The sequence below is a fragment of the Anabrus simplex genome, chromosome 1 (assembly GCF_040414725.1).
Source record: "Anabrus simplex isolate iqAnaSimp1 chromosome 1, ASM4041472v1, whole genome shotgun sequence".
Lineage (NCBI taxonomy): Eukaryota > Metazoa > Arthropoda > Insecta > Orthoptera > Tettigoniidae > Anabrus > Anabrus simplex.
Window position 1 is genome coordinate 515444606 of NC_090265.1, and position 16212 is coordinate 515460817.

General features: G+C 44.0%; 1 protein-coding gene across 1 annotated transcript in view; it reads right to left on the bottom strand.

Annotated features, from left to right (window-relative positions):
• LOC136857056 (SERTA domain-containing protein 2) overlaps positions 1 to 15661 on the bottom strand; it is a 32409-nt gene extending 16748 nt beyond the window's left edge. Inside the window, exon 1 of the mRNA XM_067135419.2 lies at positions 15536 to 15661. Coding sequence (XP_066991520.2) covers positions 15536 to 15553 — 18 coding nt within the window. The 5' untranslated portion in view covers positions 15554 to 15661. The remainder of the gene's footprint in view (positions 1 to 15535) is intronic.
• Positions 15662 to 16212: the final 551 nt, after the last annotated feature.

Below are 16212 nucleotides of genomic sequence, written 5' to 3' on the forward strand. Positions count from 1 at the left end.
CAGCCTCGATGAGCCTACTAAGTGACCGCTGCTCAGCCCGAAGGCCTACAGGTTATGATATGATGCGTGGTAAGCGTGACGATTCTTCTCGTTGGCTTCTTTCTAGACCGGGACCGCTATCTCCCCATCACATAGCTCCTCAACTGTTCTCACGTAGATTGACGATCTCGAACTAGCTCTCAGATACAGGTAAAAATTCCTGACCTGGCCGGGAATCGAACCCGGGGCGTCCGGAGAAGTGGCAGGTATGCTACCCATTGACCGCAGCAAGCAAAATATATATTAAAGATCCAAATAATAATAATAATCATAATAATAATAATGCCGGGCTGAGTGGCTCAGACGGTTAAGGCGCTGGCCCTCTAACCCCAACTTGGCAGGTTCGATCCTGGCTCAGTCCGGTGGTATTTCAAGGTGCTCAAATACGACAGCCCCGTGTCGGTAGATTTACTGGCACGTAAAAGAACTCCTGCGGGACTAAATTCCGGCACCTCGGCGTCTCCGAAGACCTTAAAAGTAGTTAGTGGGACGTAAAACAAATAACAATATTATTATTAATAATAATAATCATCATCATCATCATCATAAGGCCTCAGCTACCGTATGCAGGCATTGTAATGTGACGCCATCTGGCTGCCTGCTCGTCAATTTCAACGTCCAATTTTACTCTAAGCCTACTAGATGGCAGGATAAATATCTCTCTCTCTCTCTCTCTCGGGCGTTTATGGCTGAGTTTTAATTATATTTTTTTCGGGTAAACACCAAATATGTTTCCAGATATCTTTTACATGTCAATACAGTGTTGAATGGACTTTTGTATCCCCTTCAAAATTCCGACTACCTCTGCCAGATTTGAACCCGTGATCTTGGGATCCGACGTTCGACACTCTACCACTGATTAACAGAGGTGGTGGTGGTGGTGGTGATTATCGTTTTAAGACGAAGTACAACTAGGCAACCATCCTTTATTAACATTAATGAGAGGGAAAAATGGAAGGGATCCGACACTTCGAAAAATAAAGGTAACGACCGAAGAAAGACAAGGGCCACGAAGGGCGTGAAAATTAAAGATTCCCTAGGCCTCGCGGCCTAATACCGTCGGGGTCGGAAATGAACAAGAGTTGACCAAGAGAGGTCGGATAGGATAGATTAAAGTGAGGACCCTGGCACAAGCAAATGGAAGCAATTCAGCTAAAGGCCCCGTCGTCGGCAATCCGCGCTCCCAAGTTACGAGCCCCTGGGTCCCCTTTTAGTCGCCTCTTACGACAGGGAGGGGATATCATGGATGTTATTCTACCGCCCCCACCCACAGGGGGAGATCCACAGAGAAAGTTAATACAGATTCATATTCATGTTGTAGTAGTTATTATAATATGTTAAAGGTAAAAAAAACTATTTATGTAACACTGTGCATGTGTTTATGTTTGGCCAGTAGTTTAACGTCGCACCAATTTAGATGGGTTTTGGCGACGATGGTATGAGAAAGAGTGGGGGTGGGAAGGGGGCACGATGATGGGGTTCGAAACCGCCATTTCTGGAATACAAGCTTAGTTATGTAGCCCGAGCCGCACAGCCAACTCGTTCGGTCAGCTACTTGTTTAATGATATGTATCATGGTGGCAATCGTAGTAGACTACTAACTGTGACTGTTCGATGACCATCGCAGTCTAGATACTATAGACTTCCCGCTCAGTCAGTAGGTTAAAATCCCATCGTCGGTAGTTCCTAAGGTGGATTTCTGGGAGAGCTCCAGACGAATGTCAGGATGGTACCTACAGCACAAACAGCGCCTTTCTAACCGCTTAGGTTATCATGAAGACTTCGCACAAACTGAATTCGTGGGGCTGTTGTCCAAAATGTCCTAAGCATATTAGATTACATTAAGTTACTATGGATCTGCAAGTGTTCCAAATTAGTAGTACTCACCATGATCACTGTCGCCGCACCCGTCAACATCATCCCCTCTGTGGGTGCGAGCGGTAGAATTACATTCACGGTATCCCCCGCCTGACGTACTAGGCGAATACAAGGGGGACCAGGGGCTTTCAGCTTGGAAGCGTGGCTTCGTGACCACGGTTCCCCTAGCTGCTTGGGGCATTGTTTCACTTGCGTCAGGCTACTGTTCGATCTCCCTTGGTTAACTCTGTTTTCTTCTGGCTAAGACGAAATTACGTTTGCGAGGCCTAGGGGGTTTTAATTTTCGCGCCGCTATTGATCTTTCCCTTTCTTTTTCCGGCACTTCTTCGAAGTAAGAGACCTCTTTCATCTGATTATTGTTAATACAGGATTGTTGCCCAGCTGCACTTTAAAATAATAATCACCAACAACAACAACAACAACAACACTGACACAACGCCATACCCCGGAGGATGGGAGCAAAATAATACATTCACGGCATCATCTGCCTGTCGTAAAGGGCGACTAAGAGAGGTTACACCAGGGGCTCTGATTTGGAAGCGTGTTCTCTTCCAAACCCAACATTATGTTGACGAGTCCCAAGGTGTCTCATTTTCACGCTGTTCGTGGCCCTTTCCTTACTTTTGTCGACACCCTCATTCTTCGAAAGATAGGATCTCTTCAATTTCTTCTCTGATTAGTGTTAGGAGACGATAGTTGCCTAGTTGTTCTTCCTCTTAAAACAACAGTCACCGGCACCACTGTGTACGAGGGCATACTAGATCTTTTTTTGGATTAGTTACAATAAAAACCACACGTGTGCACAGGATACATTTAAAATTTGGTGTACTGGAAATGGGGACCCTTAGCTCCCTTTCGACAAAGAATATAATACTGGCTGGCCTCTTTCTACAGGCAGAGATGCTCCTATAAAGATTTCCATGCCGATGCGCCGAGATTCAAACTTGTGATACTGCCAGTCCCATGTGCAAGCTTGTCAAAACCAAACCCGTAGCCCATACAATTCTCCGTCAGCCTTAAACCTGTCAAGGTGACTATTATCTAGCCAAATGCCCTGTAGACACTGGATTGTCACGTCCTCAGTCGTACTGCTCGGATTTCCTGACGAAGTTAGCAGTCGAATGTGCAAACTTATCTAAACGAATCGCATGGCGCAGTTCATTGCAAGCCTTGGTTCTACCAAGACGACTGGCTTTCTTGACAGGTTCGCTGCCCTTCGTATCGCACAGCTCCTGAGTTGACCTCACGCAAGGAATGAAATTCGTGGTCGAACCGAAAATCGACCTCAAGAGGGCTTCGGTATCAGAGTTACGGGCAGTATCCCCACATCACGGAGCTGGCGCAGATTTATCTAATGGATGTAAATGTTCCCATTCTTTCTTAACTATATGTATATCACACAAAGTTACTCATGGAAACGACCAACATGTCATCTGTGATAAAGAAAGAGTTTTGTGATCTCACCGAGCGAGTTAGTTTTATTTTACGACATGTGGCCTACGGAAAGGCCTTGTGCATGTCTTTCGAGTTGATGGTGGTGGTGATTATTGTTTAAAGAGGAAGTACAACTAGGCAGCCATCCTCTATATAACACTAATCAGAGGGGGAAAAATGGAAAGGACCTGTCACTTCGAAAAATGAAGATATCGGCCAAAGGAAGACAAGGGCCACAAACGGCGTGAAAATTAGACTCTCTAAGCCCTCGCAAACCTAATAGCGTTGGGGTCGGAAAAGAACAAGAGTTGACCAAGGGAGGTCGGATAGGATACATGAAAGTGAGGAGCCTGACAAGTGGAAACAATGCCAGGACTCAGCTCAGGGCCCCGTGGTCGCCAACCCACGTTCCAAAGTTTAGAGCCCCTGGGGCACCTTTTAGTCGCCTCTTACGACAGGCATGTGAGGATAGAGGATACCGTGGGTGTTATTTTACCACCCCCACCCAGAGAGGAATTTCGAGTTGATGCCCATGGGCGATCTGCGCGTCTATGAGGACGGGGCTCTACCTAGAACGGATTCTAATGTTGAAGATGACATACACACACGCACTCAGCCATCGAGCCAGAGGAATTAACCAATGAAGGGTAAAATCCCCGGCCCGACAGGGAGTCAAACCCGAAGACCAATACGCTGACCAATCAGTAAAGGAGCTAAACAAGTGTTTTTTTTTTGTTTTTTTTTTTTGCTAGCTGCTTTACGTCGCGCCGACACAGATAGGTCTTATGGCGACGATGAGACAGAAAAGGCCTAGGAATGGGAAGGAAGCGGCCGTGGCCGAACCCACTATCTCCCGGATGCGACCTCACAGCTGCGCGCTCCTAACCGCACGGCCAACTCGCCCGATGACAAGTTTACTAATCGGTATGGACTGTATAGCTTTAAGCTTGCCTTCGGGAGATGGGGGGTTCGATCCACTGTCAGCAGCCCTGCAAATGGTTTTCCGTGGTTTACTATTGTCACACCAAGAAAATGCTGAACCTGTACCTTAATTAAGACCACGGACCCTTCCTTCCCATGAGTCTTTTCCCTTTTTTTCATCGTCGCCAAAAACCTATGAGTTTGTGTGACGTTAAAACACTAGCAAAAAATGTTTTGATCGTCATACTATACGAGTACACTAGTGCTGAATAACCCTATACTTACCGAGGAATGCCATAAAATGTTTTGACACCACCCGTTGAATATACAGCTTCAGAGGCAGGAGGGCTGAGTTCATCTTGAAAAATGAACACACACACACACACACACAAAAACATCGCTGATATAACCTCTCGCCACGAGCCAATAGTTTCGATTATTAATATTTGAACCCATTGATGTATAAAGAATCAATAAAAGTTACATTTCGATTATTATTCAACCCAAGAAGTTTCCTTCACCACATTATGGCTGTTTAATTGTGACATTCTTGCCATGCGAGCATTTAAATCGGGCGGCGCAGCATTTCCGGCTGGCGATGGAGAGTCGCGGGAGGTGGCGCGCTTGGTGGCCACAGTGGATACTAAGCCTGGCCTACTTGCAGGTGTGTCGGGCGGCCTGTTGCAAGTTTCTCTCGCGCTCGGCCTTCCCTTCCCTTCCGCCACACTTTTGTCCCGGCAAGACAGCACGAACTTATGAAACAAATTAACTCTCGGAAATGTTAGTTGTATAAAGAGATAATTCAGCTTATTCGAAAATTAAACCTAGGGAACTCTCCAAGTTGGCAAAACCTCCGTACTTCGTCAGACATTCCTGAATGGTAGCATTATGCGAAGGTGACAAATACTAAAGCATCTGTTCAATGTAGAAAAATGTTAAGTTGTTGACATTGCAATCAGCCGCGGGGACTGAGTGTGTGTCGTCCTTAAACAAAAAATACAAGAGAAACAAAGAGAGAATTAGAAAAATAAGAAAAGTATATCAGCAAGAAAGTATAAATAAAATTACAAAAAAGTATTTAAAAAATAAAAATCAGCAATGCACTACAAAATCACGAATACCCTGAGTCTTCGGTTTCAGTTTCACTATAAGTATCATAGTAGATCATAGAGTTCCTCTAATTATTTCCTTACACCCGTAGGTTAAGAGTAGTTGCCTGACATTCCCTGACGGCATAGTAAGAGACGACGCTGTGCCATAATTGTTGTGGAAATATTTCTTACTCGTGTCAGTAAATCATTTGACGGAGTTCTTAAGCACCCATACTGGTCACTTACACCTGCATCTCGAGGCAAGGGCGCCCACGTGTGAATAAGTGCGTCATGCAGCAAAAATCTCTTAACTTTTGCCTAAAGGAGGTGATGGGGGCATTTTTAGTTCCCTTATCACGGGATAAGAATTTTGAAGACATGGAACCACTTTTCTTCATTTATTTTTGCCTGGTCTCTCCGTCTGATTTTTACAATATCATTTCTCATTCTTCCTTCATTTATTTATGTCTGATTTCTTCAGTGCAATTTCTCTCTTGCCTATAGGGCCTGTTCGTAAAGTCTAAACTGTTTTCGTTGTGTGACTTGCACTGCAGAAGAGAATTCAACTCTATCTTTCTCCCCTTAGAAAGGGATACAACCGTACGGAAAACTCAAAATCTGGACTAACAATGTAATTGTGATTCATATATTAGACCTTGGACTACATCACACGGGCGTATTAATCGATATACTTCACCAATAATAATAATAATAATAATAATAATAATAATAATAATAATAATAATAATAATAATAATAAGAAGAAGAAGAAGAAGAAGCTGCACTTTCACCCACCATGGTGGATCTCGCCATCACCATAACGACTCAGGCAGACAGTATTACACATTTCAACATCGTCGAAATTCGTGTATTTCACACAGAACAAGAACAAAATTTCTTAAATAAAAATAAAAAAATACATACAGTTACAGAAAGGATTCATAACACTACGAGCAATAAAGTGCTTTACTCGTCTTTTGCCGCTTTTCTCACAGCCTGCTGGGGTCGCAGGCGCGCACTGTGTAGCTCATGGGGACTTGACCGTTTTACGGCCGGATGCCCTTCCTGACACCAACCATGCGAGGAAGGATGCATTCACTATTGTATGTTTCTGTGGTGGTTAGTGATTCTTGTTCAACTGAAGAGCAGTGTACTGGGGACAAACGCAACCAACCAGTCCCCGAGTCAGAAGAATTAACCAAACGCGATTAAAATCCCCCGAACAGGGATTCAAACCAGGACCGTCTGATCGAAGGTCTCGACGTTGACAATTCAGCCAAGGAACTGGACAATGAAAGCTTTACTATCATAACTTTTTTTATTTTTGTAACATACATAATAATGTGCGAGATAAAAATGCATAAGCGAAGATTCTAAGGCTCCAAAAACAAACAAACGTACAATTTGAGATAAAATACGTCATAAATTAATTATTTTTATGGCCCGCCTGGTGGCCATGATCAAGGCGTTGAAGTTAGTCGATTCAAGTCCCGTTGGTCCAAAAAAATTCACCATCAGAATGTTGGCCAGTAGGATAGGGGAGGTGGTGGCATACAATTTCTAATCATTAGACTGCGTGCCAAAAGCCTGGATTAAATTCCAAACCTCTCCGCAGTGCTTTTATGGAGTGAGGGCATTTGACGCTGTTGACAGTGATTCGTCCGCCGGATGAAGACGTTAAGCCTTGAGCAGACCCCTTGGTGCTATTCGACAGGAATAGGCTACGTGCCGGCACCGGATTCCCCCCCCCTCTCCCTTCCTAGTATCATAGATCACGTCATTCATTTCATCTCATTAACTCCTCTGATGAGGTTGACGCCAGGAAGGGCATCCGGTCATAAAAAACCGCCACGACAGATTCATCTCACCTCACACCCGACCCCGTAGAGAAACGGGACAAGGGTTGGACAAACAAACGAACAAAAATTCTTTTATGGTTTCCGCAGGCGCCGAGGTGCGTGAACTATGTCCCACAGCAAGTACCGGTAAATCTAGACATGGGGCTGGTGTATTTAAGCTCCTTCAAATACCACCGGATTGAACCGGGATCGAACCCGCCAATTTGGAGTCAGAAGGCGAGCTCAGGATGCATACACATGACATTTAAGAATTATGGTAATTAACTACTGTTGTTAACTATGCAAATGGTTACAAATATAAAGTGCCAGTAATAATCATTTCAAATCTCGTGAAAATTTTGCTGCATTAAAGTTGAATCGGAAAGGATTTTCTGTGACTTCTAAACTCATTTTAGTGCAATCGTGTAAATATATATTACCTTTACAGACAGGAGGTTATTACGCAAGGTGATGAACTGAACAGCGCAGTAGGCTAGGCGCTCACTTCAGTGCTCAAGGTAGCTGAATCGAATCCCGTCGCTGTTGATCTTTGCAAAAAAAAAAAAATCCATCCAGCTGTTTCTGAAGAGCGACAGTAGTAGAAGGCAAGTTACGCAGATCAGCATTATTATAAATTATTATAGCATGAGAACTCGCGCAAGAAAAGTTGTACATAAAGCATCGTATAATCAGTACATTCATAAACTCTTCTGTCCATAAACGTTTCGTGGAGTACGCCTGTACACAATGTTAAACGAACTTCATCGTATCCCGGATGCCTTCTTTGAAGACGTAATATTCCGGATGAAAAGTTCAACCCATTATCAACCAGGATTAGAAACTCGGGCATCCGACAGGAAAGCCAGCAGCTTAGCCACTGTACGAATCAGCCAACCACGCTCCTTTTATAAACATTTATAAAAACTTTCTTCACCATATCGTAATTACTTCTGGGGTCACTGGTGCCACCGTAGTTCATTTTGAATTTAAGGCTAGATGCCACTTCCGACGCCACGTGATTTTGTTCAGGTGAAAATCTAGTGTCTATTGGAATTCGAATTTCGGCCGTCGGGTGAAAAGCCAGCTGTCAAGCCATTGCCCCTTTATAGACACGCTAAAATGTATATATACTCCGTCTCCCTCATCATTTGATGTTCGCGACAATTATATTTTACCAAACCCTAAAATCATTCACAAAATCATTAAACTTCAGTTTCTGTGCCGACTTCAAATATCAAAGCATCACTGGGCATCGCACTAAAAAGCCTTTACTATGAAAGGTTCTTCTGCTTGTTAGTTTTACGCCGCACCGACTCAGACAGGTCTTACGGCGACGACAGGATTGGGTAGGATAGGATAGGACAGGGCTAGGGCTGGGAAGGAAGTGATTGTGGCGTTTATTAAGGTATACAGCCCCAGCATGTCTGGAGCGAAAATGGGAAATCACGGAAAAATACCTTCAGGGCTGCCGACAGTGAGGTTTGAATCCACCATCTGATTTGCAAGCTCGCAGCTACTTGACCGAACCGCGCAGCCAACTCGCAGCTACTTGACCGAACCGCGCAGCCAACTCGCTTGGTGTGAAACTTTCTATATTCATATACGTATAATTAAAGACATGGACACAGTCAGAACTGTTCCTACGGGATATCAAACCAAAGAAGGATAACTTTTCATTTACGAATTTGAAACGTCTTCGTCCCTAACATTACACTTTTGTACCGGGCCGAGTAGATCAGGCGGCAGAGCTTCTGAGCTCAATCTGGCGGATTCGATTCCAACTTAAATACAGTGGTATTTGAAGGTACTCAAATACGACACCCTCGTGTAGGTAGATTTGCTGGCCTCGGCGTCTCCGAAAAATTAGTATTTAGTGGGGCGTAAAACCGATATTATTATTATTATTATTACTATCATCGGTATGTCCTGTAAGCTACAGACGCCAAGAAATACAGAGAGTATTGTCTCCTGATACGAATATGCAATCGACTGCCATTCACGAAAGGAAGCACATGGTAGAATGATTAGTTGATTTAGAGAATCGTAAACTAAGTCATAGACAAAAAATAAATCATATTTCGTAAACTGGGAATATTCCGACCAGATAGAATTGCAAGAGCATGAATACTGTCGGCGTAGTTTTTTTTATTAGAACCAATTACTACTCGCAAAGTGCAATAACGCCAACTTAAGAACGGAACCAAAAGTGCTCTGTTGTCGATCGGTGGTTACCATGACAGCGCGACCACAACAGAACACAACAGTAAGCAAGCGGCCTCTGGCGGACAGAGCGCGTACTCAACTTAGAATATACTAGCAGATGGTTAGGGGGAGCGCACCCTTCTCCGAGCCAGCCACCCTAACAACCAGCGAGGGGTTGAAGGAAGAAAGGCTCTCTCGTCCTTGTGTGAGTGAGCTGCCTGCCTCAGGCACTCTTCGAACCTGTTCTCAGCGCGGCGTTGCCTGTCCCTACGGCCGGACCCTTTCTCTAACTCCCCCGAACCCTAGGCCACGCTATGAGGAGGGAGACCATCACTTGGGACGCCTCACTCACTACGACTACCCTCACATCGACGCATGCCCTCGCTGTCCCTTTATCCGAAGTGTAGTACCAAAGAGGACATAACAAAGTGTGCGCTTGGCAACAATGTGCGTTCCATGCTGATACCCACGCCAGTGAACAAGCCAGCCAACCTTTGTGGGCCAACTCCTTAGCGCTAAAAATTAAATGCTAAGGATGAAACGAAATATTACAAATTCATCTAACCAAACTAGAACTGTAGTTAGCCGTAGCTTAACGCTGTCTTTCAAACGTTGGGTGCATCGCGAAAATACTATTCAAACCCTGAGGTTTAATAAATAAAATAAAATGTATTTTGAAATGTTACACTTTATTTGAGCGAGCATCCCCTAAAGGAAATATTGATTATAATTCCGATACAATCCTATAAGTCTAACGTGAATGAGATTATAATGCGAGGCGGATGATGATCGCGAGACGGATGATGATCTCTACCATAAATCCCAAGGCGTGTACTTCAGTTATTCAACGGATACCGACATCAAAGTAGCATATTTCAATCAACAGACCGTGCTAAATAATGCGCTGTAATAATAATAATAATAATAATAATAATAATAATAATAATAATAAAACATGGTTCGAATCACTAACTTCACAGCTGCTGCGGTCTTTTCTGAGTTTTTTTCGCTTCATCCCAGAAATATGGTTTATAAAATGTCCTAAGGCATATTTGCCATTCGTTGTCTCGTAAATTCACTCTCGGGAGGTATAGCTCATCATCTGGACAGAAGGGTCTACTCGAAACATTGGCCATGTTCAACTATAAATTGTGACAAGGTACCGACCGGTACGCAGCCTAGTCTAGGTACCGAAGAGCATTTCAGATCCCATCTAACGGATGTACTGTCGTTGTCAACATTGCCACGCATTCTCTCATACTGTGTGGCCAACGAGCACGGGTACGTTCAAATTAACTTGTTGCAAGAGGTCAAAATGTATGGGAAATGACTGTATTAACAATCGAGGGTTTAAAGTGAAACAGCGCTTCTGTTCTGTTGAGTACGGAAATCATACTCTATAAAATTCCATGAGTATTACAAAAAAATCCATAGTTCCTCATTCAAATGGCATCCTTATATTTTTTCTTTGTTTCTATGAAACATTTCTTTTGTAGTTAGTGCTACTTGACTTTAAACCCTCAATACAAAAACAGGGTATATGTCGCTTTATATCAGCACGTAGCATACCCCTGGGGCAGCTTAACATCATTTTCGGCATAATATAATATTCCCGTTCAAAACCGTATAAAGGAACTCGTGCACTAATTTTAAAAACAGGGTATAGAACGCTGTAACGCCTAGCAAGAAATGAGAAGCGCGATAGACTAGGGGATAGAGTTTTCTGACTGACCTTCGTCCCGATAGGCCCCAGGCTCGGGCACTTCCTGTTAAGGTTTTCCTGTTACGTTGCTCAAGCCACAAGATAAGAAACACACACTCATGGTGCTGGGAAATCAAGTGTATATGCGCAGGGATGGTGGTAGATGGATTCAACAATTCAAAAAGTGATGATATTGTTCAGCTCAGGGGAAGGTTGGTTGGCTCTCCTCGCCAGTTCGCTAGCTCTCTCTCTCTCTCTCTCTCTGCGGAGGCTCCCCTAGGGTTAGCCAGAGCGCAGTCGTTAAGGACGAGAGTTCCACAGCAGCGCATGGCACTCTCGACCATCTCGACATTACTGAGTTATGATTATAGCTTGCTGTGCTGCGCTGCGCTCACTCATCAAACAACTACGTAAGCCTCTCTTCCAACAATCTGACTACACCAACTTATTGTTGGAAACTAGCACGTTCTATGTCACTGTCTTTCTCTCATTGACCGTTTGCGTCGAATATAGTTATTCGTAATTAAAGTACAAATTACAGTGTTACAGAAGAACAATCAAAACTGGATAGGTATTTCACTCGTTTACGCAATAAACTGTGTATTACGGGGATATTCTGAAATAAAACTCCCCCCTCCCACTCTCTATGTTACATTTTGCTAGTGATGTTTTTTCATTGGTTTTACGACGTACTCAGTCAGGTGGGCTAGGACTGGGAAGGAAGCGACCGTGACCTTAATTAAGGTACAGCCCCAGTATCTTATTGGTGTGAAATGGGAACTCATTTTCAGGACTGCTGACAGTGGAGATCGAACGCACTATCTCCCGAATGCAAGCTCGCAACTATTTGACCAGAACCGCACAGCTGACCCGGTACTGTTAGTGGTTTAACGTCGCACTAATTCAGACCGGCTTTTCGGCGACGATGGGGCAGGAAAAGGCTACGACGAGGAAGGAAGCGGCTACATGTCTGCCAGTGATGGGGTTCGAGCTACGGCTATGCGGCCCAAACCACATAGCCAACTCGCTCAGTTTATAGATATTTGTTAATGAAGTACTTTTAGTATATACAAAGCTGTTCATGCAAATGTAACGTGCAAAACAGAGAAGAAAAGGAGCACTAGACTGTTTAAGTAGAGGGATCAGGCACGAGCGTGCGTAAATTATGCAGTAATTTCAAACAACAAACGTACATACGTACACGATGGAGATGACAGTATTGTCCTTAATTTATTTTCGGCGCACCGTGTTTCGTGATCAGTTCAACAAGCGGAAGGTTGCCTATATCATCGAAAGGAATAATTAATTTGGCGGGAACTCAAATGCCTACTGTAACTGGGCGAGGAAAAGAAAGTGTATGCTACAGGTTAAATGGATACTGTACTTAATATCTGCCGGGCTGAGTGGCTCAGAGGGTTGAGGTGCTGGCCTTTTGACCCCAACTTGGCAAGTTCGGTCCTGGCTCAGTCCGGTGGTAGGCCTATTTCAAGGTGCTCAAATACGTCAGCCTCGTGTCGGTACATTTACTGGCACGTAAAAGAACTCCTGCGGGACTAAATCCCGGCACCTTGACGTCTCCGAAAGTCGCGAAAGTAGTTGGTGGGACGTAAAGCAAATAAATAAATTAAGAAAAGGAGCATTAGATTGTTTAAGTAGAGGGATCAGGCAATTAAATTAATATCCACCTCAAAAAGTAATAAGTTCTTTTTTTTCTAGTGGCTGTATGTCGCGCCGACACAGATAGGTCTTATGGCGACGATGGGATAGGAAAGGCCTAGGAGTTGGAAGGAAGCGGCCGTGGCCTTAATTCAGGTGCAGCCCCAGCATTTGCCTGGTGTGAAAATGGGAAACCACGGAAAACTATCTTCAGGGCTGCCGACAGTGGGATTCGAACCCACTATCTCCCGGATGCAAGCTCACAGCCGCGTGACTCTGACCAATTTAAGTTCTTATTCTCCCAATAAAACAAGTAGGTTATGTATGTGTGGGGTAGATTTTGGAATTGAAAAATTTTCTTTAGATATTAAAAAAAAGACTAACCTCATGGAGTTTGCTAGTAGAAACTGCCTTTCTTGCTGTGACACTTTCAGAAGTTTAACTATTGATTATTTAGATTTATGATTAAGAATTTGATTTAGATGCGTTCCTCAATAATTTAAATAATGGACTATCGCATTATTCTTCTGTAGTGCCAATGGAAAACACGTAGGAAGATCAGTGTCGCCATTCAAAGTAATTATATAATATTGCAGCTTCCCAGCTCTATCGCGGGGCGCCTACGAAGTTCTCGAAGAGGTGTGAAGGCAGATTACAAGGTAACTGAACTAGCTCTTCCTTCGAAATACTTCCGAAGCAGGATATTAGCTGTTTAGAAAAAGTCTTGCTGCTGATGACTATAATTTGAGCTAAAAACAACATGGTCATCAATTTCAAGTTGCCTGCGTGAATGCTATCTGACTACCATAATATGTTGCTATCGTTTTAATGAGTAATTTTAGTCCGGCTCCTTGGCTGAATGGTCCGCGTCGCGAGTTCGATTTCCAGTTGGATCGGGGACTGAATGTTTATGTTTGTCCCAATACATCTCCCTTCATATACACACAACGTACCACACTTCCAACCATCACAGACACACGCAATACTTATAAAAGATGTGTCAGGAAGGGCAGCCGGTCGTAAAACGGTGCCAAGTCTACATGTGTTACCCTATCAAGGAGTGCGGAAAGCGGCAGAAGAAGAACTGAGTAATTTCAACGTGTCTTTGACTGGCAAAAACGAAGTTAGACTAGGAAAAAAAAGATCCCAGGTTTTATCTAGAAAAAGATTAGAAAAATTACATACATGACTGTAACTATGGAAGCATTCTTAGCCATCGAATCAATAGTAGCCTTATTCGGACGGATTATTTTCGATGTGTGCAGTAGAAGGTTGGCTTGATCCTCCGTAATATACCCTCATAAGCGCGTGTTCAGACGAGTTTTCTTTCCCACAAACTCAAAAAGAGTCAAGGATCAACAAAGGGACAGGCACTTTATAAAAAAATTCAGGAGGCTTAGTGAAATATATATTCTTTGATAAAAAAAGAATTAGAAAGCAAAGATATTTTGCCCCTTATTGTCTCTCCCATAAGATGACCGTGCATTTCGTGATTTTATTAGAACTCTCGCGATCAAAAGGGATATTATGTACAACGAAATCATTGGTGGACACTCAGGTCTACAACACAGGCACTAAGTTCCGAAAAGTCCAATTGGCACCAACAGTTACTTGCTCATATTTTATACACAATGAACTAAAATTTAGAAGGAAACTATCAACACCAGCTGAGATGGATGCGAACGAAGGTTCAATCCAAGCATTCCCACGCGGGTCCTCCACGTGGTCGGCTGATGTGACAGGCAGGCCGACAGACAGGTGATGGCACTCACACGTGATGTGCTTGACCTGCCTCAAGTGTCAAGATGAATGGGCGAGCGGCGCACTCGAACAATGAGCAGTTGAACGGCCGCTCTTCTTCTTGTTTACAAAACAAGGTCGATACTCAGGATGGCCGATCTCCTCTCCATGCATTGCAAAAGTCCGAGGTAACTCACCACCTTTCCCACACCACGCTTCCCCAAATTATGCTATCTATCCGGCACCGGTTTGAATCCCCACCGATGCAGTATATATCAAAATCGCATACATACATTTCACCACGCTAGTGTCTAACACAGATTATACATTATCTCGATCAGTACCGGCACGTAACCTAATTCAACAATATGTAAGGCTGATGGTATAGAACTTGCTACCGTACTTTTAAGTTATGATCAAACATCACGGAGTATGAAGAGCGAAGGCCAACGAAGGTACGAACAAAACTCGCCAAGTAGCACGTGTAAAAGAATGGTGTGCATGTCAGATCCGATGGTCACTTTAATCGTACAAGAGGTGGGAAAATAAAACACTGACGGGATGACAGGTATTTGGAGGAATATATAAGTGAAAGACAAGACGTAAGTTAAAAGAAGCATATTGGTACGGCATGACTATAATAGGAAAACTAAGAAAGTACATGCTAGATGACATTATCTCTACACTTCATGTAAACAAAGAGCAGTGCTTGAAGGACGGTAAACACGTGCATTGCCAAATCGTACCAGATCGGAATCGAACCCAGATAGCATGTCATAAGGTCGGAGTGAACAAGCCTGCAGGTGTCATCAAAGCGTTGTCACCATGCCAACGACAAGGCGGCCTTTTCGGTCAGAAAAGACAAGCGACAGTGCGATACCAGCACCCCCTTCCCCTCCGTCAAGTGACCCGCTCGAATTCAAAAGGCAGGCAGACGACCTGTCACGGTGTGTCACTTCCTCCCACTTGACTACGGCTTGAAGACAAAAATAGATGAGCATGCTGCATTACATGACAATTCTATGATCACTCACCTGAAGGTCACACCACATTGTCGAGCAACTCAGCCAGAATCCATCGTAGCTTCACCATATCACATAGAACACGACCACTTACGCTAGTCAGACCTCTGTCTTACTGTACTCTACTGCTGCCTGTTTCCCTTGCCAACCACACGGACCGCTGCGATACACCACGGGGCCGCTTCGGCTATCCTCGGCAAACACCGCCAACACTCGTGATGCCACAGCTTCGGATATGTTCGGGCCTCATGACCCGAAAGCCTTGGGCTGTGACGAAATTGTCATGACGTGCGGTGGCGTCCCAAGCGGGACGAAGTGGTGTTACACCCGAGATAAAGCAGAGAGCGAGTCCCTCCCTCCTTCCCCAGCCCGTCATGGAAATGGTTGGGTTTAAACGAAACGAGGGCTGGCCGGTTAACTAGGCTCGCGCTGGGAAACAATGCTTCGACTGTGCTGCTCTCTGCTAATGCGGTGAAGCCGATAAAGGCATTGAACAGTGTTCAACCCTACAATATGGTTGGATGTACTGTAAACCATCAAATATTTAAACTTTTATCATAGGGTTCTCTAATGAAGCTTACTTGCCATTCTCATGTTATAAGGGAATTTCACATTTGTAGCTTGCACACGTAACTTTCCAAGTACATTCTTTCATAAGATATGCAATGTCTGCTTTGCACTATTATAGT